The sequence below is a fragment of the Coffea eugenioides genome, chromosome 5 (assembly GCF_003713205.1).
Source record: "Coffea eugenioides isolate CCC68of chromosome 5, Ceug_1.0, whole genome shotgun sequence".
NCBI classification, from domain to species: domain Eukaryota; kingdom Viridiplantae; phylum Streptophyta; class Magnoliopsida; order Gentianales; family Rubiaceae; genus Coffea; species Coffea eugenioides.
The window spans coordinates 35,445,997-35,472,141 of record NC_040039.1 but is presented as its reverse complement, the minus strand read 5'-3'; the positions used below and the strand labels follow the sequence as shown (position 1 = coordinate 35,472,141).

At 37.2% G+C, this 26,145-nt stretch overlaps 2 protein-coding genes across 2 annotated transcripts; one reads left to right on the top strand and one right to left on the bottom strand.

Annotated features, from left to right (window-relative positions):
• Nucleotides 1–14,876: 14,876 nt before the first annotated feature.
• LOC113769857 (cysteine-rich receptor-like protein kinase 10) lies at nt 14,877–23,470 on the top strand. The gene is made up of 7 exons (XM_027314162.1): nt 14,877–15,103; nt 21,623–21,766; nt 21,850–21,974; nt 22,063–22,273; nt 22,420–22,657; nt 22,794–22,944; nt 23,078–23,470. The coding sequence occupies exons 1-7, from the start codon at nt 15,052–15,054 to the stop codon at nt 23,408–23,410; spliced, it is 1,254 nt and encodes a 417-aa protein (XP_027169963.1). The 5' UTR covers nt 14,877–15,051; the 3' UTR covers nt 23,411–23,470.
• A 933-nt stretch (nt 23,471–24,403) lies between these two features.
• Nucleotides 24,404–24,886, bottom strand: LOC113771463 (putative F-box protein At3g58860). The gene has a single exon (XM_027316040.1). It carries the CDS (start codon nt 24,884–24,886, stop codon nt 24,404–24,406), a length of 483 nt encoding a protein of 160 aa, XP_027171841.1.
• Nucleotides 24,887–26,145: the final 1,259 nt, after the last annotated feature.

The following is a 26,145-nucleotide window of genomic DNA, read 5'->3' as shown; positions in this document are numbered from 1 at the left end:
CATACCTATTATGGGAGGGTCATGGTGTTCTAACCCAATAAATCATTAACAGGGCAACAGTGCTAAAATCTGCTTTTCGGCATTAATAGGTGCACAAGCACTGGTGTTCTGAAATTTGAAGATAATTTATACTAACCCTTTGGGTGCCTTTCTGCTTCTTGCCTACTAAGTATAATTTTGTACTCTTAACTAGTTTCAGCTACTCTCGGTTAGCTTTCACAAAAGAATTCGGCACCCTGAATTGAGCTTAGGTCTTGAGTTGCTTTTCTGTTCCACTCAGAAGAAATAACATTCCTCTGCATCACGTATTCCTGGAAAAAAAAAAAAAGAGGAGCAGAAATTAGTTCCACAGAAGGAGGAGGTAATATATGTCAGCAGAAGGTGCAAAAGACTTTGCAGTAGTAGTTTTATTTCTTCGTCAATGAAATCAATAATGTCCAGTCCAACCGCGTTTTAACTTTATTCCTTCCCCTGTTAAATAATTTACATCATTGCTTTGGCACGATGCTGCGGTAGTCATTCCTTTTATCTTCATCCAACCGAAGGACCCACAGTTGAAAGAAGGTCCTGAAGACTGATCACCCCACCAATGGCTTCTTAATAGCCTCCATGATTTTGTATTGTAGCAGGTAAGGCAGCTTCGTCTTTCACAATCATGTTTCTTGCTTTAGTTTCTTCTAGTTGGTTAGTTCTTTCTTTTTCTTTTTGATGCGGTTTTTCTTTGTGATAAATACTGAACCATATAGCATCGAAGTTCTTCACCTTATGAATCTATAACCTCCTCTTCCTTCTTCCTTCTACCTTTCAAGATACTACAAGTGGACTGTCCTATAAACCAGAAACCGCCTTCCCGGACATTCTTAAGTGAGAAAGAAAGACTGAAAATGGCAGAAACAGTTCTCTCTTTTGTTCTGCGTCAACTCTCAACTTTTCTGCACGAGGAGGGACGACTGTTGGGAGGGCTTCGACAAGAGGTCCAATTCATCAAGGATGAGTTGGGGCACATGAGAGCTTTCCTGAGAGAGGCAGAAGCAAAAGAAGAAGATGCTCAACCCAGGCTCCAAGAATGGATCAAGCAAGTGCGAGAAGCTGCATATGACACTGAAGACATTCTTGATGAATTTGTAGCTCGCTTTGCTCACGGCATTTCCCACAACATGATTCTACACTCTTCGGAAGGAATTTAGCTCCATCAGAATTTGGGGAAGCTCTATCATCAGTTCTAGCGAAAATACAAGTGCAATCAATCCCATGAGATTAAAGATAGTATTCCGAACTCATCCAAAGGATACCAAATCTGAATACTGGGCTAGTCTCTGCCAAGGCGGTCCAACAACTCACTTCTGCTCGCTGAACCAACACAACATGGCCCATATAGCCAGAGATGATGTCGCTGCTTGGTGAAGAAGCTAAAATTATGCATTGAGCCAGCGCAATAACCATTCTAATTCTGAGGCCCTCTGAAGGATGATCCACCAACTGAAAGTCTGTTTCCCAGTTGTCTTATGGCCCAGATGCAAAATATCCCTTGGTGAAAAAAGTCCATAGCAGATCCTGAAGTCAGAATGCATTTCCCATCCTGTCTTGCTTATACTGTCTCTAAACATGTGACTTCAGTTCCTCTTCACAAGACTTGATCGCATGTACACGAGGGAAGCGGGGAATAAACCAGTCCCACAACTTCGATTCGGAGTCCCAGACTACTAACCTGTCAACGGGTCGGTGATCTAGACCGATCCGGACCGATCGTAAAGTTTATCGCTATGTCGTAGGGAATTTAAATTCCGTTTCCGGGCTAATCCGGTATCCGGATCCGTTTTGTCAAACAAAAAAACGTCGGGATACGGAATATAGTTTATTCCGGCCGTATCTAGACCCCGGGCGATCCGTATATAACATGAATTAATAATTTAAAGAAATATATATTATCAATATTAAATTTGAATTAGGTATGTATTTGAAAAAGTTAATTTGATTCTTTTCCTTTATGTTTTTTCTTTGGCATTAGTTAGAGAAATTAGTTACAAAATTAATATTTTTTTTCTACATCTTTATTAGAAATCTATAAATTTGCTAAATTTCATTTTTTTTTCGAGGCGTTAACCACTAGGATAACCCCGGATCCGGGACCCCCGCCGGATCCGATCCGAACATAGAATAAAAGACCCTCGGTAAAACTCGGATCCAATCGCATAGTAATTCGGAGTCCTTAAATCACCGCATTCTCATAGGTTTCATTGCGAATCTCCTCCAACTCCTGTAACTGTAACTTCCTTTGAATTCCGCTCTCCTCAATATCCATATTGCATTGTTTTACCGCCCAAAATGCTCTATGCTCGAACTCCACTGGACGATGGCAAGGCTTACCAAATACCAACCTATAGGGAGACATCCCTATAGGCGTCTTGTAAGCGGTCCTGTACGCCCACAAAGCATCTTCCAACCTTGAACTCCAGTCCTTCCTATCAGGGCGGACCATCTTTTCCAAAATAGACTTTATTTCCCTATTCGAGACTTCAGCCTGGCCATTGGTCTGTGGATGGTAGGAAGTGGAAACCTTATGAAGTACACCATATCTCCTGAACAAAGCAGCAATTGTCTTGTTGCAAAAATGCGTCCCTCAATCACTCACAACTGCCCGTGGCATTCCGAATCGCACAAAAATGTTAGACTTTATGAAATCTGCAACCACCTTAGAGTCATTAGTGCGGGTGGCTTTTGCTTCCACCCACTTCGAGACATAATCCACTGCTAGTAAAATGTATAAAAATCCACAAGAATTTGGAAAGGGACCCATGAAATCTATACCCCAAGTATCAAAAGTTTCAATGAAAAGCATGGGCACCTGTGGCAGTTGATCCCTTCGGGATAAATTGCCTACCCTCTGACATTTATCACATGCCTTACAGAACAAGTAAGCATCCTTAAATAAGGTAGGCCAATAAAATCCAATTTCCAACACTTTTCTAGCAGTCCGTTTAGGTCCAAAATGACCCCCACATGCAAAAGAGTGACAGAAAGTCAATATAGATTGGAATTCACCTTCACTTACACATCGCCTCATTATTTGGTCAGCACCTTGTTTCCACAGATAGGGATCATCCCAGACATAGTACTTTGCATCGCTTTTTAGTTTGTCCCTTTTTGCCTTGGGCCAACCTGCGGGCAATTTGTCAGTAACCAAATAATTCATAATATCTGCAAACCAAGGAGGGGATGAATTAATAGAAAGTAAATGCTCTTCAGGAAAAGACTCCCTTAATGGTAATTCTTCCTCCGCTACCAATATTCGACTTAGGTGGTCAGCTACTAGATTCTCCGCTCCTTTTTTGTCTCTGATTTCCAAGTCAAATTCCTACAGGAGCAATATCCATCTTATCAAGCGGGGTTTAGCATCCTTCTTGGTCAGTAGGTACCTCAAAGCTGCATGGTCAGAATACACAATTACTTTAGCACCTAATAAATAAGGTCTAAACTTTTCTGAAGCAAAAATAACAGCTAAGAGTTCTTTCTCCGTAGTAGAGTAATTGAGTTGGGCGCCATTTAAAGCTCTAGAGGCATAATATATTGCGTGCGCCGCTTTCTCCACCCTTTGTCCCAAAACTGCTCCCACGGAGTAGTCGCTGGCATCACACATAATTTTGAATGGGCGATTCCAATCAGGAGGTTGGATGATAGGTGGAGAAGTGAGTAATTTCTTCAACTTCTCGAACGCTTCTTTGCACTCCTCGTTGAATTCAAAACTGACATCCTTTTGCAAAAACCTAAAAAGTGGTGCCCCGATCTTTGAGAAATCCTTGATAAATCTGCGATAGAAACCTGCATGTCCTAGAAAAGAACGAACTTCCCGTACAGTTACGGGGTAAGGTAAAGCAGATATCACATCTATTTTAGCTTTATCAACTTCAATTCCTCTAGATGACACTACATGTCCTAGAACTATCCCGTGCTCAACCATGAAGTGACATTTTTTCCAATTGAGCACTAGGTTAGTCTCGATGCATCTCTTTAAAATTAATGTCAGGTTATCTAAGCAATCATCAAAACTATCACCATAGACACTGAAGTCATCCATGAATACCTCAATTATTCTCTCCACATACTCAGAAAAAATGCTAATCATGCACCTCTGGAATGTTGCGGGGGCATTGCACAATCCAAAGGGCATCCTTCGATAGGCAAAAGTGCCAAAGGGGCAAGTGAAAGTTGTTTTCTCTTGATCCTCTGGCGCAATTGCTATCTGAAAATAACCAGAGAAACCATCTAAAAAACAATAATAGGCACGACAAGCTAACCTTTCAACCATTTGATCAATGAATGGAAGAGGAAAATGATCCTTCTTGGTCACTGCGTTCAATTTACGGTAATCGATGCACTGGCGCCAACCCGTAGGCTTTCGAATTGGAACAAGGTCCCCTTCATGATTTTCTTCCGCAGTTACCCCTGCTTTCTTTGGCACCACTTGAACCGGGCTCACCCATGGGCTATCTGAGATAGAAAAAATAATTCCTACGTCCAGAAGCTTGATTACCTCTTTCTTGACCACTTCCATCATGATGGGGTTCAATCTTCTTTGTGGTTGTCTTATCGGTCTAGCATCCTCTTCTAGGCGAATTCGATGCATACATACGGACGGGCTTATACCCTTGATGTCTGCAATTGTCCACCCTATAGCTTCCTTATGCTCCCTTAAAACCCGTAGCAGCTTATCCTCCTCCGTGGGTGATAATTTGGATGAGATTATCACTGGTAACGTCTCTTTTTCACCCAAATAGGCATACTTTAAATGCTTGGGCAGGGGTTTCAACTCCACTTCAGGTGCCTGCACGATAGAAGGTAATAACTTTAAGTGCGGTTCAGGCACAAATATAGGAGCAACATCATACCTTAGAGGACTTTGGCCTAGTGAATGCAAGGCTCCAACCATTCTTTGCAAACTGATGTCTAACTCCATTTCGCAAACTGCTTCCAGATCCAAATGTTTGGTGATTGCTATCTCTAATTCATCCCTGCCATTAATCTCAAATACTTCTTGCACCAAAGGGTCAATTACACTCACAGCAAAAACAGCATTAGAATGACACGGATATTTCATAGCCTCAAATATACTGAAGTGAACTATTTCTCCGTCAAATTCCATCGTTAGGGTGCCCTCACTAACATCAATTTTTGTACGAGCTGTGCTCAAGAAGGGCCTCCCCAACAAAATTGGTGATGGATTTGGAGAACGTTCGTCACCCATATCAAGAATATAAAAATCAGCAGGGAACACTAAATTGTTCACTTGCACTAACACATCTTCTATCACCCCATCGGGATAAGCATTAGTCCTATCAGCCAATTGAATTATAATGCCAGTTTCCTTTAAGGGACCCAAATTTAGAGAAGCATAAATAGCCTTGGGCATCACATTTATAGAGGCTCCTAAATCTAACATGGCATTCCTAATGCTAGTGTTCCCTATTTTACAAGGGATAGTGAACATACCTGGGTCTCCGCACTTGGGTGGAAGTTTTCTTTGAAGCACTGCAGATACGTTCTCCCCCACAATTATCCTTTCATCTCCCCTCAGTTTCCTTCTATTGATGCATAGGTCCTTCAAAAATTTGGCATACCGGGGTACTTGCTTAATTGCGTCAAGTAAGGGGATATTTATCTCCACCTTCCTAAACATCTCCAAAATTTCCTTTTCCTTGTCTTGCTTTTTAGGCCTTTCCAACCTGCTAGGAAAAGGTGGTGGGTTAGGCTTAACTGGAACCACTGGGTTACGTATTACCTCTTTATTTGTGCCGGGCGTTCCTTCTTCCTCAAGCTCCTTCTCAATGCGGTCCTCATTCTTGTCCTTCGGAGCCACTGGTACTGGTCCTTCAACCTCTTTCCCACTCCTGAGGGTCATTGCACTTACATTCTTGGGATTCACCTCAGGTTGGGATGGAAGTTTTCCCTTTCCCTGGGAGTCTAGTCGGTTGACAATTGAGGCTAATTGACTCATCTGATTTTTCAAGTTTTGCATACGTGCTTTCATCTCTTGATTGTTGACCTCAGTGTCCTGCTGAAATTTCATAGTATTAGAGGCTATGGTTTTAACCATGTCTTCTAGGGACATACCTGAGGTAGAGGAGGGTTGATTCCTTGTCTGATATTGTTGCTGGAAGCCCTGCTGTCTATTTGGGATGAAATTTTGTTGCTTATTTCCCCCATAGCTCAGATTTGGATGATCCCTCCAACCCGGATTGTATGAGTTGGAATAGGGGTCATATTGTCTACGTGGCATGGGCATGTTACCCGCCATGTTTGCTTGCTCAGTTCCCTCCTCTTGTAACTGTGGGCATGAGTCAGCGGTATGACCAATATTCGTACAAATCCCACACACTTTGGCCTGCTGTGCATTTCCTACAGCTATCTGTCGAACAAATGAGGTTAACTCAGATAACTGCTGTTGAATGGAAGATGAACTTACCTCGTTGACCCTTCTCGTAGGAACATCCTCTCTTGTACTAAATTGCTGGCAGTTCTCTGCCATTCGCTCGATTAGTTCCCATGCCTCCTGGGTAGTCTTATTCACCAGTGCACCACCACTTGCTGCATCAATGATATTTCTATCGTTCATCAGTAGCCCTTCGTAGAAGTACTGAATCAGCAGTTGATCACTTATTTGGTGATGAGGGCATCGGTTGCGCAGCCTGGTGAACCTCTCCCAATATTCATACAAGGATTCCCCGTGGAATTGCTTGATGCCACATATTTCCTTCCGCAAACTAGCAGCTCTGGATGCAGGGAAATATTTTTTCAAAAAATTTTCTCTGCATCTCTAGCCACGTGGTGATAATGCCTGCAGGTAGACAGTATAACCAGTCCTTTGCCGAATCCTTGAGAGAGAAAGGAAAGGCCCTTAATTTAATTTGTTCATCAGTTACTCCCGAAGGCTTCATACTCGAACACACCACATCAAATTCCTGCATGTGTTTGTGGGGTTCCTCTCCTGGCAGACCATGAAAAGTAAGCAACAATTGTATTAAACCAGGTTTTAGTTCAAAAGCTGCATTCTCACTAAGGCGAGGGAAAGTTATGCAGAGAGGTTGTTGGGTCAAGTTTGGAGCAGCCAACTCCCTTAATGTTTGTGTGTTTGCCATGGCGACGTTCTCTTGGTACGAATCACTTGAAGTGTCACCAAACGAATCTGCTGGTTCAACTTCGGGCTCAAGTCTCTGAGATGTAGCACTGGAGTGCTCCTCTCTGAGCTGTCTGGTTTCTTTCCTTGTTCTACGCGCGATTTTCTCTACTTCAGGGTCAAAAACCAATTCACCTGTACGAGAAGACCTAGGCATACACTAGAAAAATACCAGAAAATTAGAGCAAAATTGAGCTTGAAAAGAAACAAATAATAACGCCAGTCCCCGGCAGCGGCGCCAAAAATTGACAGGGCGTCAGCCTGTGCAATAATAATAATGAATATAGAACCTAGCTACCACTAAAAGCAGTCAATAATTAATCCTAGGTACTAGAGCAGGGACTCTAGATGTGCAATGGGTTACTTGATTCACCCTGTTCCCGAAGAATTTGCTTAACCCGATATACCAGAATTAATTAGTTGACAAAAATTACTAAATAGTAGACAGTGGCAAGTAGGGTCGTCTCCTCAGGGACTGGAGATATCTATCTCTTTTAAAGTCCAATTGATAAAGGGGGATTTCACCGGAATGAAACTAAAAATAATTAGACAATTTAACTAAAAATGAATAAATAGCTAGCACAAATATAGCAGGAATTTAATCAAGAATAAATAAATTCTAGCCAAGGGTGCAACTACTCAGGCACAGTCCATTTATCCGATCATTGATGCAGGAGAGGTTCACTTAATTTATTAATAGGCTAGTTATAGCCATCGATGAACTCTGATGACCAACTTTTCCTTAATTTATAGATGACCAAGGTACGACCATTAATCACCTCTAACCAGAAAAGTACTCCTAGGTACGACCGTAGGAATTAATTTCCCAATTGCATTAATAACTAGAAAAACCTAGCCCTAACCAATAACACGCTACGAGGGTTATTTAAATTAGATTGCACGTTCCCCTAATGTGTAAACACACCAGTTGCCACTAATATTAATCAATCAAACAATTACGGATTTAATTGACTAAATTGGCACGAGATTAATAAATCACATTGAACATCGGGCCCTTGACATCCAATTAATAAAATAATCCCATGAAAATTCAAGCAAACAACGTGCAAATATTAATAAATAAAGGAACACGTGAAAACTAATTAGATCTCACAGATTTTCGGGACTGCACCGTCGAGTTGACCCTTGACTAGATGGAAAACTTAGCCACGCCGCATAATTAAATCACCACACGAGGCGAATAACTCGATTGGCAAGGCATTACGTTTTTACTAGAAAAAGCAAGGAATTAAAAGATGTATTTTCCCCCGCTTGGGGAAATATTGTCGAACACCTGGCGTGGTGTCAGAGGCCCAGTCTAAAAGAAAGAAAACTAGAAACTAAACTAAAAAGCTAAAAACTAAAGCCGTCTTTTGCTACTGTACGTTGTCCCCTTTTAAGACACCAAAAAAAAGATTGACTAAAGCTATCTAGGTGGTCCACACATGTGGACAAAGCCTCCAAATTACTTCTTGTTCCAAGTCTCTCTACGTTGCTTTCTTAGAAGGGCCCAAATGACTAAATGTCTTTCACTAGCTTGTGGTCCCCACCAATTCAAGGGCCCAAGGGTTGAAGCCCTTAGAAATCTCCATTTTCTCCATAAAGTCCCTCCTTTTTGGTATTTTTCTGCTTCAATCCTGAAATTAAGTCCAGATACCAAATATAAGTAGATATCAACAATTAACATAATATTTGGCAGGGATAAAAGGGAAAATTACTAATAAAATTACTAACAAATGACACCCTATCATGTAGGCACCTCCATATGAAGTGCTTCAGTTTGTGTTTCAGTTGTAATGCCCACACATTCTTCCAAACTTTCGAGTTCAGTTGAGCATAGCTTGTACTTCCGCTGTCTCCTTGCCTCCTTTCCTTTTGTTGGTGCTTCCTTATTTCCATTGCTACATGATATGCAGATTTTACCGTGAACACACCTGATTTGGTGTATCTCCAATACAACCTATCCTGGCAGCCTGTTATACTGAGTGGAATAGCTTTGATCTTTTGGATATCTTCTACTATGAACCACCGGTTCAGTGTTTGCTGGTCCCAAGCTCCATCCACTATCAGCTCATCCACTTTCATTAGTGTGCACTGTGGTTCCCTTCTAGTTTTAATCCTCCCCTCCTCACTCCCTTGTAACCAGTTATCCTGCCAAATATCAACAGTTCTCCCATCACCTATCCTCTTTCCTAGTCCTTTTGTCAGCAGTTGTCTTGTTCCAAAAATACTTTTCCATGTCCACGAAGCTGCTCCAGGAATGTCTTTCTCCCAGTTCTGTGGTTGTGCTAGGTACTTTGCCCTCATAATCTTGCTTACAAGCAAATCCGGATAGGACAGTATTCTCCACAGTTGCTTTGCTAAGAGTGCTTCATTGAACTTTTCCAAATCCCTAAAACCCAGCCCCCCCTTTCCCTTCACCTGCGACATTTTTTCCCAACTAGTCCAATGTATTTTCCTCTCATTTTCTCCACCTCCCCACCAGAAATTTGCTATCATCTTATTGATATCCTTACATAGCACTTTTGGAAGTTTGAAACATGACATGGTGTACGTGGGAAGTGCCATTGCCACAGACTTAATCAAAATCTCCTTTCCTGCATGGCTAAGCAGGTTCCTTTTCCACCCTTGTAGCTTGTCTTTCACCTTGTGCCTAATATAGCTGAACACTTGTTGCTTTGATCTCCCTACTAGCATAGGTAGTCCTAGATATCTTCCATTGCCCGCCTCCTTCATATTTCCAAGTTCCGCACAGATTTCCTTTCTTAGCTCATTTTTTGTGTTTGCACTAAAGAAAACTGCTGACTTTTCATAGTTAATGGCCTGTCCTGAAGCTCTTTCATAAACTGCAACATCTCTTTCATTTGTTTTGCTTCCTGTACGTTAGCTTTACAACAAAATAGAGAGTCATCAGCAAACAAAAGATGAGACAATTTTGGGCAGTCCTTTCCCACTTTGACCCCTGTTACAACTTTATTGTTGAGTCTCTGATTCATCAAGTTTGATAGCCCCTTAGCACAAATAAGAAACAAATAAGGGAAAAGGGGATCTCCTTGCCTAATACCCCTGGAAGGTTTTACATATTGTGACAGCCCCACCTTCCCCTAAGGCGAACCAAAAGGGTTGGCGGACGGGTATAGTATTCAAGCGTGAAAAGGAAAAGTTTTAGCATGGGGTTTTCGACGATATTACGGTTTGGTAAGTTACATTTAACTTGGTGGTTTCCCAATCGTTCGTTTTCTTCGGTTTCTATCACGCGTGCTATATAGTTGTGAGTGATTTGTCCCCGTAGTCCCGGCGAGAGTTGGGCAGGCGGCCCGTCGAACCCTTTGGTTCGCCTTAGGAGAAAGTGGGGCTGTCACACATATCCCACTTTTTTGCCATTCACATTAAAAGAATAGGCTGCAGTGGTGACACAGTTAAGGATCCATCTTACCCAAGTGGGACAAAAACCCATCTTCATCATCATTCTTCCAAGAAACTGCCACTCTACTCTATCATAGGCCTTTGATAGATCAAGTTTAAGGGTCATAAATCCATTTCTGCCTGTTCTCTTATTTTTCAAAAAATGCATCAGTTCATGGGCAAGGATGACATTATCAAGGATGTGCCTACCCGGGACAAAAGCAGATTGGGCAGGACTAATGCAGTTTGGAATGACGCTTTTTAGCCTGTTTGCCAACACCTTTGCAATGACTCTATAGACAACATTACACAAAGATATAGGCCTATATTGGGACAGGTTAATGGGGGCTTCTACCTTAGGAATCAAGGTCACTATTGTTTCATTTAAAGCTTTTAGTAGGTACCCCCTAGCAAGAAAACTTTGAATAGCCATCACAATATCATTTTTGCAAGTATTCCAGTATCTTTGAAAGAATAAGGGGGACATACCATCCGGACCTGGGGCTTTATCCGGGTGCATAGAAAATAAAGCAACCTTCACTTCCTTTTCATCCACTGGTTTATTCAGTTTTGTAGGTTTAAGCCAACTTTTTTTCTCTCTCTGTCTCTCTCCATTTCTTCTCTCTCTCTTTTTTTTTTTCATTTTTCCTTTTCTCTTCTCTTCCTCAGCAAATCGTGGAATTGGAGCCTGCAAATCATAGATTTAGCTCTACATTTGCCAAAATTACTTTTTTTTTGTTTTTTTAATTTGGTGTTGTCTTAGAACTTAGAAAAATATGCAAATGTGAACTCTTCAATCGCCGTTTTAATCCTTTCAAGATCTTTACCCAAATCACTAGAGAAATCATCCACAACAGTCTTAATATGGGTCCGCCTGTCGTATTTAGCTAGCCCTGACTGAGGAGTTCGACACATCCTTGATCTTATCCAACTTCTGAGACACCCGGAGCAATTCAACCCTCTTTCCACAAGTTAAAAGATCAGAAGAAGTTCCTTTTCTTGGTTCCCTGCCTTTTCCTAGACGCTTGACTAGGAGCAGAAATATTGCAACGTTGGAAAACTTTTTTAAGACTAAAGTAACTAAAGCTATAAGACTTAAAAATCCATGCTAAAGTTGGTCCAATGGACAAAGGAAGGACTCTTTCTTGTACCTAGTAGTTGGGATGGAGAGGGGTGGAAGGGTAAATATATATATTTTCACCTTTTATTTGTTCCTTGATTTTCTCATAAAAACTAGATCATCGCGTTTGGTTGTGTTACAAAATAAGAGCTAATTCATTGTTAATTTTATTATTTAATTACTAGTGTTACATAAGTAATTGGATTCATTGAAACTCTCTTTGTTTAACTATTAATAGGTGGTGTTTTTTACATATTAACCGCCATTCCTTTTTAATTTCAAGAAGTGCAGACTCTTAAAAGCTTATTAAAAATCTTCACACTAGTAGGGTATTTTTCGGAAGCTAAGGTGGGGAGGGGGCAACGTAGCTCCACACCTGCCTCAATCTTAACACTTCTGCAGTTATCTGATCTTAGGTATTTAGGTTTGCTAAAGTTCCAATGTGGAGCAAGAGAATAGCAGTACCTTTTCATTCTTGAAAAATCCTTTGTCTTTTAAATTCTTTTGAATTTTACAAAAATCTATTATTCTTTTTCCTGTTTGGGCAATTATAACTGTTAATAATGGCTGAAACAATACAAATTATTCCCATTTGATAATTTCAGCATATATGAAAATAAAATATTAATAGGTCCTAGAAGAATGCGCCTTATAATAATTACCAAACAGAATAAATATCTAAACTAGATTAAGCATTTTATGAACAACATGAACATGTGCACGATAAAAATACATATGCTGTAAATTTGGGCAATTTTGATAGTGAAAATATTGAATTCAAATTTAAAATTCTGCACAATAATTTCTTAACATGAACAAAGAAACAATACGAATAGAAAAACAATCCTGAAAAGTTAAATTTAACATAAGAATTGCAATGAAATGCTAACAAGCAAATGGATTATCAAAATTGATAATATAAATGAGGAGTTACACGTGTAGCTCTATTGTGACAGGTTTCTTGCAAATACAAAGACCAACAATGATCATAGTGGTCGCTCCTAAGGCATGAAAATTGTTTATTTTTACCTTCTGAGTTGCATCTTACCAATGCTGTAGGCACCCTTGTAAATATGTTCGAAAATCCAGCACAGACATGGAAGTGGTCATTAAAAAATGGGTAGACGCTTCTTTCCTTTAAATTAATGCTTGTCTTATGATTTGTCCACTTAACCAAACACACGGAACCGTAGAGAATTAAAAGTAGTGTGACAGTTTATTGGCATTTTTGACAATGAAAATTATTGGAAAGTTTCAGTCCAATTAAAATGTGACAGACTTTACATGATCTTGTCGGAAATTACACATAACCTCCCTTGGTTTTTCATTGGCACATGATTCCCCTTAGATTTCAAAATGTCCCCATAACGCCCTATGATTTCATGGGATATGATAAATAGACAGAAAACATCAATGGCTATAGTGATTGAACAGAAGTGCTCCAAAAATGCATGTGACGAAATAATGATATATACATAATGTCCCGTATGATTTGTACGAATATCCATTTTAATCCTCTATAGATTTTGCATTTATCTACATAATTCTCCTATAATTTTATGTAAGATGGTCTGGTCATTGTTTGAATTAATGTTTAAATAAAGGTAATACTGGTGTTTCAAATAAATATTATTTAGAGGTTATTTTTCCATCAAATTTCCACGAGGCTGTGTATCATTTCCCCTTTGAACTATATTTAGAGAAGTACTCTTCCTTAAAACCAGTGTTGAACTACTATATAGATATTCAATTTGGGTCAACTTTTTTTTATTTAAATTTGGGTTGAATTTATTCTTTAGAGCATTAGCAGAATTATAATTATCCTCCACAATGACGAAATGGCTGGATATTTTCTTTCCATGCTAAGGGGTCCATTTGTAATAAAGGCGAACAAAGAAACAATTTTGATTAGACTTTACATGAATTTTTTCAAGTGTTATCTAAAAACTCCTTTCTTAAAATAGGATTCATCTAATCTACACCCATCAGCATAAAGATTTTTTTTTTTTATTTAGGTGCATGCTAATTATTTGTTAAAATGAATTTAAATTTGGAATAATAATTGTACGTGTCCATGCATCTTAATTTAGTGTGAAATGGGATTTACAACTGACCAATGGTTTAGAAAGAAAAATCCAAAGTTAAAACCCAGTAGTTGTTTTGAAAACGATCCTACTACCAATAGTAGATTGTAATTTGGGACGAATAGAGACTACGCTTTTAGCTTGGTCTCATTATCCGTCACCAATGACATTTGTTTTCAGTTATTGTCAGCATCCTCGAATTTTCCACTCCGTCAAATCCTATAAAGGACGTTATTAGATAGAATTCTGGTTACAGAACGCATTCAGCTGATGGTTCCCGTCCAGGCACTTTGGGTTGACCGCGACTTGCTAAAATAAAGTCTTTCCTAGACTATACACGTTTTCCTGGGCGCTGCACAACTTTTCCTGATTCCTCAACCAATGCTTTGGCTCCTAATTTACCCAATTCTGGTTTTTGTAGATTGTTAGCCCTTTGTTCTTTTGATCCTGCCTGTGCAAATGATCTCGAGAAATTTTGTTCGGTTCCACTTCCAATATTACAATGCTTTGTTTCCCTAGTCCATACCAAACTCACTAGCCGGTTTATTTTCTTTGGGCGCCCTTACTGTGAAAAATACAACATACAACCCTAACAGTGCGACGGCAGCATTTTACAGAGCAATCTTTGAATTTCTTTGCTTTGACACTCTGTCCCTTCGCATTGCAATTCTTGGTACAGACAACAATGGTTCTCTATAATTTCAAGTACTGGGCAATGAAACCCTTCCTAAACAAGGTCTATGGCCTCTTTCTGTGTCGAGGCGCATCTCAGCGCTGATGTTTGCAAAGAATGCGTAGCAGATGCCCACATACGAGTACTTGATGAGTGCCCGAATCAAACAGCTGCTATTGTTTGGTATGACGAGTGCTTGTTACGTTTTTCTGACCAGACAATCTTCTCCAAGGTTGATTCCATAGTGAGATTGGATTGGTTCAATGTAATGAATGTCACTGGACCGGACTCGTACAGCTTCGCAATGTTTTTTGGGAAATTTGTTGTATAACGCTGCGGATCAGGCTGCAAATCATACGTGGGGGAAAAAGTTTGCTGTTCAACAAGCCAACTTTTCCGGTTTCTGACGTTGTATACCCTTACACAGTGCACACCAGATATATCTGGTGATGACTGCAAAGGGTGTCTTAAAAAGGCTATAGCAGTGCTGCCCTTGTGTTGTGCTATCAGCGTGGGAGGCAGAGTGCTCTCTCCAAGCTGTAATATTAGGTATGAGCTCTACCGCTTCTACAATACTGCATCCCCTGCACCACCGCCTATGACAAACTTACATTCCTTCACCGGTGCTCCTCCTCCTAGTTCCACTAAAGGTATGTCCTGGAGCGTTGCTCTGACCAGATATTTTTTTCCTAGTGTTAAAAACAGACTTAAATCTTACAATTTTTTTTTGTTTTTATTGAATTCTGGATCGAAAATGAAAATGAAAGGGCTATATTCGCATAACTTTATTTTAAATCCACACCTTTAATACATTTATAATTGGTATGAATGATAGTAGAATTTGTACGAGTAAATTTCACCATTGGCATATAGTACAAAATAGATTTCAGCATAAGCACATCATACTGATCATAGCACTCATGATTTGTCATATATGGTAGAATTTTAAGTGGACTTACACTTCCGAAGACAGTGATTATCTACATATTTAGCATTTTTGCAAGCATTAGGATAGTAATTAACTATAGAATATATATTGAAGTAATAGCGTGGTCGCCATCGTAGAATCCCTTGTGTATGATAGCTTGGTTTGCGAAACTGGGTTGGGCTTCTCTCCATTCCGTTTCTTTTTAGTTTTCCATTCATTTATCCAATTGACGAGGTCTTGGCTTGCACCAAATTTAATAATCTAATTATCTCGAATTCTGCTGGTATATAGTTTGTTTAATGAGTATAGGAGGTATTACTATTTTCGATCCCACGAGGGGCAAATTTACAATTACTAAGACTTTTTCACTTGCTCTATTATCTAAATAACCTCAAATATAAAAAATATAAATTGAAGGTAAGCAAAATAAGTAAACTAAGGAAAATCACAAGAATGGAAGAATCAACTAAACACAAGTTATAGGGAATAGAATCCACTATTTGTTCTAAACCACGGTGAAACAGGTAAAATATCACTTTTAACTCTTGTCTTCTGAGAATGTAATTTTCTAATACACTTGAAACTCGCTCTCGCCAATGAATCTTCATCATGAAGATCTATGAAAAAAATTAAGAAAATCTTCCTAAATGTAACACCACCTGTGCCAAACTAAATTTTATTGTTGACCCTCCTCCTTGTCCTTCTAAAGGTATGTTCTGGAACCTTTAGTCTTAAGTCTTACAATTTTTTTGTTTGTATTGATTTCTGGATCAAAAAATGAAAATGAAAGAGCTGTATTCACATAACTTTATTTTAGATCCACACCTTTAATGCATTTATAATTGAGATTAATGATATTAGAAGTTGTACAAGGTGTAAATTTAGAATAAATTCGTGTAAATTTAGTGCCGAACGAAAATATATACCTAAAGGAGACCATCACGTAACTAATAGTTTAGTTGAATTGAAACGTCGGCATGTAGTGCAAAATAGTAAGATTTCAGCATAAGCACATCATACTGATCATGACACTCATGATTTGTTATATATGGTAGAATTTTAAGTGGACTTATAATTCTTAGGACAGTAATTATGTACATATCTAGCCTTTTCGCAAGCATTCGGACGTTAATTGACTATAGAGTATATATTGATTTAATAGTATGGTGGCCATCGTAGAATTCTTTAGTTATGATGGCTTGATTGGGCTTCTCTCCATTTCGTTTCTCTTTAGTTATTCATCCATTTATCTAATATACGGTTTTTAAAACTCATATTATGATGTTATTATTTTATTTTTATTGGTTGATCAGCATAAATAAAGATAAAGTCTATTTGACAAAGTTTTTGCATTCAATTTGGAAGAAACAATTAAACCAGTATAAAAGAGTTTAAGATCATGGAAAATTTTGTAACGATTAATTGAACATAACAAATTTGTTAATTCAAATTTAACTTTTTGTGTATAACTGAAATAGTTTATGAGGTATATTATGTATGGTGTTGATTTGCAAAATTAACTTCAAAATGAAATTATCATGGCGTAACGCTAAGAAGAACTCACTTTTGTTTCTCCAAATTTAGACAAGGACATTGAAGAAGATCAAGGATTTGTGCTATGCATGTAAAAGATTCTCCATTATAGTGGAATACATTTTTTCCACTAGTTTGAAAATATTAAAATAGGTAAATTAATTTTACTCCTTTGTGGTTTAATGTTTTGCCATGCAACCCCTTATCATTCTGAAATTGCAATTTTACCTTGTGCTTTTGTGAGAGGAGCCATTGAGTTTTTCTTTGTTTTGTGACAAAACTAGTTGTCAAGATACAGAATAATTATTAAGCACTAAAGTAGGATAAATATCACACTTTAGGGAGTAAAGCATTCAAAATTAAAATTTAAGGATTAGAGTTGCAGAGAGTCCATAATTTAAGGCTCCAAATTGAAAATTAGCCAAGAAAAAAAATGTAAAAAATATATATTAGCAATTAATCAACCAAATACCATATTTACCCTCTTTAAATTTGATTTAACAAAAAAAACAGTTATCTACAAGGGCCCGGGTTAAGATGATAATTTCAAAAGCATAAGGAGATTATGAGGTGAATCGTTAAATCATTGATGGTAAAAGGTATTATTACAATTCACATTAATCAAACAATTAATTACATTTGTCTCGCAATGGATCTGCTCTCTCCACTCCTTGTGCTACTTCTTGTCCTAACCTTATGTAGTAGGTCATGTATTCTGCATGAACATCCTTTTTTTAACCCCGCTTTTGTCCTTGAGTTCCAACTATGACTAACAGGGTTAAAAAAAGATCAAAATACAACAACTAAAACCAATATATGATAAAGAAATGAAAAATATATATACTAAAAAACTCGTAAAAATTTGATTTTTTAAATTAAAATCTGGCATTTTAGTCTATTTTCATTTTTTTTACATAGTTAGTGGTTCTTGGAATTCTAAAGAAGAAAAAATAAGAGTTAAAATAGGTTGTTTATGAAGGATACATGACAATATAATACAAGATGGGACCGAGAGTAAGCTAGGAAGTGATACGTAAAACCTATTGTGTATTCATCTCCCTTGAGATTTGGCCAAATTATAAGTCAGACCTATTGTGCATGTATTTCCATGAAATTTGACCAAATTACCAATCAAACTTTAAAGTTTGATCATAGTACTAAGTAATCCTAAGTATTGATAATGGGGTGAGAGACTGGTAGGATTGCAAGTTAATTGTGCCAAGCTTCTCATTGCCAAGATCAGGACAAGTAAACTTGGCCTCATCTGAGCTACAAAACACCCTCTCTGGTGGCACTTGTAACTTATGTTTTGAAACTCGGACTGGCAAGAAACTCGACTGAGTTCAAGGGTCAGGGGCCATTAGATTCGATCAAGTCAGGCTAGTATTAAAAGCCGGATGATGTCATTATGATGTCATAAATATTATTAATTTTTTAAAATAAAAAATGGAAAAAATACTATTAATATATTAATTAGGTTTATTTTTACCTCATAGTCCTTGCATCACATCAAATTCTTAAAACAAATTGAACAAAATGACAAATCAATATCAAATACTTAATACGAATTTTAAATAAAAATTCAACAATCAAATTTTAAATTAATTTGTTAACGTTTATAAAGTTCAAATGCACATGCATGATAACTCTTAAACAAAATTGAGACTTATTTGTACAAAGTGCAAAAGCTAAAGTTGCACACAATAATTATAAAAGAAAGTTGCATACATAATTGTAATTGTTCAAAACATAAAGGGTCGAAACACAAAATTAAAAAAAAAAATTAGACTTGGAAGGCAGTTGCCACCTGGCCTTATCTTTGGTCTTCCTACTCTTCAATCGGTCCAAACACCCGTCCCTTATACTTTGACGCCATTAATTCCTCCTCATGCATGTTTCCGCCTCTTTCTTCTCCTTCTTCCCCTCAACCTTCAACCAAATTAAAAAGGAATTCCTTTTTTTTTTTTTTTTGCTTTTTCCAGTCAACTTCAACCAATGTTATTAGAAAACAGAAATTCACCAAATTAAAAAGGAAAAAGAAAAAACATGACATCATCAAATCAATAGCATGCATCATCACCAAATTACCAGGGGGTTTCATTCTCTGCATTCTCTTTTTTTTCCTTTCACTTTGTGATTTTCTTTCTTGTTTCTTTTCTTCAAATAGGCAAGATTCCTCTCTCTTCCTTTATTTTCATTCTTTTGCTAATCTCTTTCTTTCTTCTTTTTTGTTTAGATCTTGATCTTTAGAAGTTGATAATGAGGATATATTCATAGATCTATCTTCTCTCTTCCTTTTTGTCATTTCTCTTAGAACTTTTTGCTTTCAATTTCCAATACATATTACCAAATTGTTGGAGGGATCAAATTATGGCTTTAAAGATGATGAAAATTTTGGGAAAAAGAAAAAGATTCAGCAATTGGCAAAAATATAGCCAAAAAAAGTACAAAACCAGGTTTTACTGGTTTTTCGGTCAAACCCAATAAAAACCGGATTTGGTCGAGTTTTTGACATGCTGTTTTTAAAGATGATTCAGACCGAATAATTGGTCGGTTCTTGGTTTGACCAGTTGGATTGACTGGTCCGGTTCGAGTTTAAAAACAGTGCTTGTAACCATAGAGGTCCCGGGTCCCTGATAATGCCATGACCAAAAGGCAATGTTTTAAAACTCGGACCGTTAATTGAACCGGCGAGGTATTCAAATCGAGGTTCAATCGATCAAACCGGTTCAATTCTGGTCAATGAATTTTTAAAAAAATAATTTATATAAATATATATGTACAAAATAAGACATGCAATGGACTAATTTAAGACTTTATATGATGAAAAGTTTAATATTTTCAAAGAATTTGGATTTTCACAAATAAAATTTTAAATTATAAGTTGTAACAAATAAATTTCATCTTAATCTCAATTGTATCTACCAAAAAATAATCTTAAATCCAACCCAAAATACCACAATATTCTAAAATTATACAAAATTCACGTCTATGGGAATTAGACATTATGAGTTTAAATTTTTAATTTACGTTTTTGGGATTTAGAGATTATAACTTGAAAAAAAAGAAGTTTGGAATTTGAAGGAAGTCAGTAGAAAACAGAGATACAAACTTGATAAAAGGCAAAAAATGAGAAGACAGTGAGTGGATGTGCCATTTAATAATTAGTCTTTAGGGTTAAGGAAAATCTATTCTTTTTTTATATATTTTTTTCAATTTAATAAACGAAAACAAAAAACCGGCAGTCAACAGTTCAATCCGGTTCGCAAGGTTTAAACAGTTCTTATAGATTTTTAACTCCAATCAACCCAAAATATGAATCGGACAGGAGTTATGACTGATTTACGATCCGATCGGTTGAACCGGCCAATCCAATTTGATTTTCAAAACAATGCCAGAAGGGATATGAGCTCCTTTGCATTAGTGAACCTCGAGTCTCGACTGACAACTTATACTTTGGCTGGTCAACAAAAAAGACGGTAAATGTTCCAAATTCCCCACCAACGTACATTTTTAAAGACAAAAATGGATATAGATCGAGTCAATTATTTAATTACAGATGGGTCTCACTTTTTTGCCCAAAAAAATGATCATGTGTGGATCATGTAATTGATTCAGGTTAAGAAACTATCAAAAAATTTAAGTTGGGACCAAATTTTTACCGATTTGATTTTGTAAGGGATGTAAAGTTACAATTTTAAAAGTGAATAACAAAAAAATTCATTAAACTGAAATGTGAAAAACATTTTGAACAATTTTCCCTTTCAAAAGCTGCATTATCTTTCCTTCTAAGGAAACAAAAAAGCCCAAATCTCATCTACTAGCATTACCATTACATACGTTCAAATTCCACAACTGTAACACCATATATGTACGTATGTACGCGTGATGCGTGTATGTATGTGTGTCTGCATGCTTATGAAGCGAAGGAAAAAGTAGAAAGGAGAAAATGACTTGGTTATACCAGTCTCGAGGGAATTGAAATGAGGAGGTGGTTATGGTGATTGCGGTGGCAGTTGTAATAGATCTGAAATGGAGTAAATAAGGTTTGAGACGAAGAGGGTGCTTTCTTCTTTCATTTTATTTTACCTTTCCACACCGTCGGTTTCTTCTTAGTATTGGTGCATCTTCCTTTACTTTATATTTAATGTTTCTTCTCCACTTCTTTGTCTTTTATCACGTTCTATTCTGATACGTACTTTCTTGTTCTTCTGGGGGAAACACCTATTTGCTAATTTGCCACCCAGCTTTTCTAAATTTAGTAATTAATTATCTTCGGCTTTTTTTGCTAGCAATTGTTGTGCCTAAAAATGCTATCCCATTTCTTTTAATTTTTATTTTCCAAGTCTTTTTAAAGTAAGGCATTGTTGTCATTTGATTATATCCAACGGTTGGGTCTGGACAGCCTCATTTACAAGCGTAGTTGTACTTTGGATCAAGCACAGAGCTAAGTTTGTAAATTACTGAAGCCACAGGGGAGTTTAATTCTATTAATCCATAACTAGAACAATTAGTATGCTAGGATTGAAAATTGATTGTCAAAATTTTTTTTATTTACCGTCAACATGGAGTATGTGAGACGAAAAGGCAGTGAAAAACTTTTAAAGATACTGAAAGAATATTTTTTCAAATAATGTATTCTTGCATAGCTATCCGTCTATCTCCTATGAGCTGACTTTTGAAGTAAATTAAACTTCCTTTAATCCAGGCAAAGGACGAAGACCCCCACGAGCAGTTTTTCCAATTGCTGTCCCATTAATTGGGGTTGCTGTTGTGCTATTTATCATGGCTTTAGTTTTCCTGAAAAGAAGATTGCGGAAGAGTTATGTTGCTATGGCACTGGAAACAAGTGGTAAAGTTGATTGATTAATATCACAAACACTTCAGATTTGTTTGAACAAATAAATTAAGTGTATTTGCTTATTTCTGGTGTAGATGGCGTTGCTGATATCTTCACTGCCGAATCTTTACAGTATAGCTTAACTGAAATTCAAATTGCCACAAATAACTTCTCTGTGGATAACAAAATTGGCGAAGGTGGATTTGGTCGTGTATACAAGGTCTTTGCATGAAATATTTTGCTTTTGTGAATTTGAATATCTACACATTTAATATTTCAATTAAATTCTAGTATGCATGTTTTCTCAGGGTGTACTTGGTAATGGACAAGAAGTAGCTGTTAAAAGGCTGTCAAGGAGCTCAGTGCAAGGTGCAGAAGAATTTAAAAATGAAATTGTAGTAGTCGCAAAGCTTCAACACAGAAATCTAGTTCGGCTATTGGGATTTTGCCTGGAAGGAGAAGAAAAGATACTCATCTATGAACTTGTTCCTAACAAAAGCCTTGACTACTTTCTCTTTGGTGGGTTCAATCTAGACATACTTATAGTAATTTTTTGTTGTTCCATGTGATCTTGTTCTATTTTACCTATTTGATTATGCTTTCTGGAATTATTGATTTAATAATTCTCAATGCTAGCACAATATATTGTGTTTAAATTTGTGTAGATCCAGAAAATAAACGATCATTGAACTGGTCAAGACGTTACAATATCATTGGAGGTATAGCAAAAGGACTTCTTTATCTGCATGAGGATTCTCGTCTAAGAATTGTTCATCGCGATCTCAAAGCAAGCAATATATTATTGGATGGAAATATGAGCCCAAAGATCGCAGATTTTGGCATGGCAAAGATTTGTGGAGTTGATCAATCTGAAGGAAACACAAATAGAATTGCTGGGACATTGTAAGTTTTGTGCCCATACTATCTTTTCTCACATAATATGACTTTGAATCTTTATTGCAAAATTATCTACACTTCCATTTCATTGCCTCATTGGGGTTATCTTAGTACTGTTTATAACAATCATTGTGGCTTGCAGCGGTTACATGGCTCCTGAATATATGAGACGGGGCCAGTTTTCGATAAAGTCAGATGTATTCAGTTTTGGGGTTGTTATTTTAGAAATGGTTACAGGCAAGAAGAATAGTAGTTTCCAAAAATCTGAAGATTCTGAAGACCTCGTAAGCTATGTAAGTGTGAATTGCAAAACCTCTACTACTGTTTTTATTATTTTTCTGTGGTTTTGCACAATTGCAGTCAAGGATTTGAACAAATTGAAGTTTTTATGTGTGAACTCCTTATAAGTTGAATTATTTCAAAAAGGTTTGGAAGCATTGGAGACGTGGCGAACCTTTAGCTCTTCTGGATTCAAGTATTGGAGATTCTTTTGCCAAAAATGAAGTCATTCAATGTGTCCAATTAGGCTTACTATGTGTTGAAGAATATGTCAGTAAAAGGCCTACAATGGTTTCCGTGGTCAATATGCTCAATAGTAGCTCTGTTACCCTACCAACTCCACATCGTCCAGCAGTTTTCCGGAGCCATGGATCGGAAAGCATTGTGGAAGAGCTGGAAGTTGAGCAACCTAATACCGAAAGAATTTCAATTCCAAGCTCTGTAAATGAGGCATCAATTACTGAACCATACCCCAGATAGGGGAAGAAATAGGCCAATTCTGGTTGGGAATATTGAGTGCATCACCAGCACCACATTGTAGTGTTTGTTGCTCTATGTCTTGAGCAAAGTTGGCTTTTATCACTTATATATGGCAAAGTCTGTCAATTATTTTTTCGCTATTTGTTGTCTTCTTTATCATAGAATCAGAGCAAGAATTAATCATAGGGTCATTGTTTAAAATAATACTTTGGTATAAACTTAAACTAGAAACTGTGATGGGAATTATCTGAAATAGTGCGGGATAGTAGAAGTCTGCACCACGACTCAAATGCCTAGAACAAACGTTTCCTCCTCAAGTACCAAATTATGCAAGCAATGATTCCTCCTCGATGCCAACCATGTTTTGAGTTTACAAGTCAAATGCCTACAAACAAGCAATGATTGCTCCTGCAACATCAATTATGTTTTGTTGTCCAAGTTTTTGAGCTGCATATTTTGGACAAAAACAACTTGGAATATACACTTGAAGTAGTAAAACTATACATGTTTCGTAACAATTTACTCCACAACATTGGCAAAGTTTCTGCTATGACTTGGTTCGATCAGGCTTTTGCTTTACACCAAATTTTAAAAGCCAAAATATCCCATTTTGTGTAAGTATACAAATCATTTATCAAATATAGGGGATATTAGATGTCGATCCTACAAGAAATATTATCAACTACTGGTGTTATTCGAACTCCTCTTTTATTTAGATTATTACAAATAAAGCAAATGGATCTACACTACCAACATGCAAGACAAGTAGTAATAATTGACATGCATAATTGACATGCAAATATGCTTAGTGTTATGGAATTACTATCTAATTATGCAAATGAAATAACCAATTAATTGAATTCATTATTTTGGTTGGCTATGGCGTAATTTCCAAATATATGTGATACATGCTTTCACTGATGTATTAACTGTACCTATAACTATCCTATTCCTATTAATGTGATATGAAACTAGCTATATATTCGTTAAATTCTATGAAATTAAATGAAACAAGCCATCAAAACCACTTGGATTTTTCAACTTAGAACTCGAACTAGCTGCATATGAAATAAGAAGCCTCTGGACATTAGAGCTTAGAGCAGCAGTGATCCAAGTTTTCATACGAAATGGATCATACACGTCTAGACACAAAAGGTGACACCCTTTGATCGATGAATTCTTAGAAAGAGCAAGAACTCTGTCCACAAAGTTCATAAAATCTGTCTTTTTAGGCTGCTTCTTCCTCTTCCATTTCCTCCGCCTGTGCGAGTAACAAAATCTCTTTCTATCATCAAAGGTTAAGTTGTAAATGGAAGTCCATTTGTACTCCCATTTCCTTGACGAGACACTAGTTCTAACAACATCCTCTGTTGGCAAACAGGATAGGATGTGACTCAAAACACTTTCGGGAAGTTCACTGATTCTATCTTTTTTATGGTCCAATAATTCCTTACTTCGACTTCTTCTCTTGTCCATGCTTCCAAATTTTCAACTTAGAACTCGAACTAGCTAAGATCACTTGGATTTTGGATTAGAACTTGAATTGGTTGGTTGATTCCTTCATTCGTTGGAAGCTAGAATTCCATATTTGTAGGTTAGTTGGGAAAATGGAAGGTCTGCTTAGTTGCAATTGACACTGTTAAGGTTCTCAATAATAATTCAATGTATTTGGTAACAAGGAAAACACAAACTGACTTTTCACAAGTACTCTCCCTAAACCATACGTACGCATATTTAGGAACTAAAACGGTGATCAGATGGAGTCTCAGAAATTGAGTATTGGTGGCATTAATATAGATAGATGCTACAGTGTACGAGGTTCATGAACTACTTCCAAACATACACACAGGTTCCACATTTTTTCTCGCAAATGAATTCTTCCAATACACTCCAATAATCGTATATCATAAATGCTATCCATATTTATCCTCTTGAGAAATGAAAAATAAGAAATGGTGTCTTTGGATCTTTCAAAAGATAGAATTGATTCAGTATGTAGCTTTACGACTCCATATTGGAGGGGAAGTTCATGCATCTCTGACCAGGCTAACTATGGAACTGTGCAGATAAAGCAATTGAGACAGGAAAGGCATTTTAGTGCTCTCATATGCAGAACTTGGACATGTCACCTTGTTGATATTACGAATTCCTTTGACGAAAATTATGTATGGTTATCAAAATAGTAAGCAACTACCAGAATGATAGGGATGTTGCAAAATTGCCCTTTGTGTGCAGCAATTCTACTAGTTGTGAGTAGATCCTGGGATTGAATGTATTAATCAATTTTGAAGTGACATAGGAAAGAGAAGTAAAGAAAGATATTTAATCTAGTGAACTTTCAATATTACAAAGTACTCACTTTTGATCTACACACACAGCCATACAATCTCACATCTACGGAATCAAGTATTCTGCAATGCATACAATCACAAGAAAAGAAACAGACCTGGCAGAAACCAATTTGACCAATATTTCTTTGCATTATGATATGCATCTGCAGGATAAGGACTTGGGTATGTTTACAATTCATAACAAGTGCAAATGCTCCAGTTATAGGGCTCGGATTCAGGTCAATTATTTGCCTTCACATTACTCAATGATAACGATATCATATAGGAATTAGAACACGAGTTTCATCTAACTGCTATATATATCACATAAATGCAAGCCTGAAGCAATTGACAGCGTATAAGAATTAACCCTTTGAATGGAACTGTCATTACTTGATATGACAT

Coding starts and splice junctions, on each gene's coding strand:
- LOC113769857 (XM_027314162.1), top strand. CDS start 15,052: ATGACAAACTTACATTCCTTCACCGGTGCTCCTCCTCCTAGTTCCACT. Junction 15,104..21,622: donor TCCTCCTAGTTCCACTAAAG/GTATGTCCTGGA, acceptor CCTTTAATCCAG/GCAAAGGACGAAGACCCCCA. Junction 21,767..21,849: donor TATGGCACTGGAAACAAGTG/GTAAAGTTGATT, acceptor TTTCTGGTGTAG/ATGGCGTTGCTGATATCTTC.
- LOC113771463 (XM_027316040.1), bottom strand. CDS start 24,886: ATGGACAAGAGAAGAAGTCGAAGTAAGGAATTATTGGACCATAAAAAA.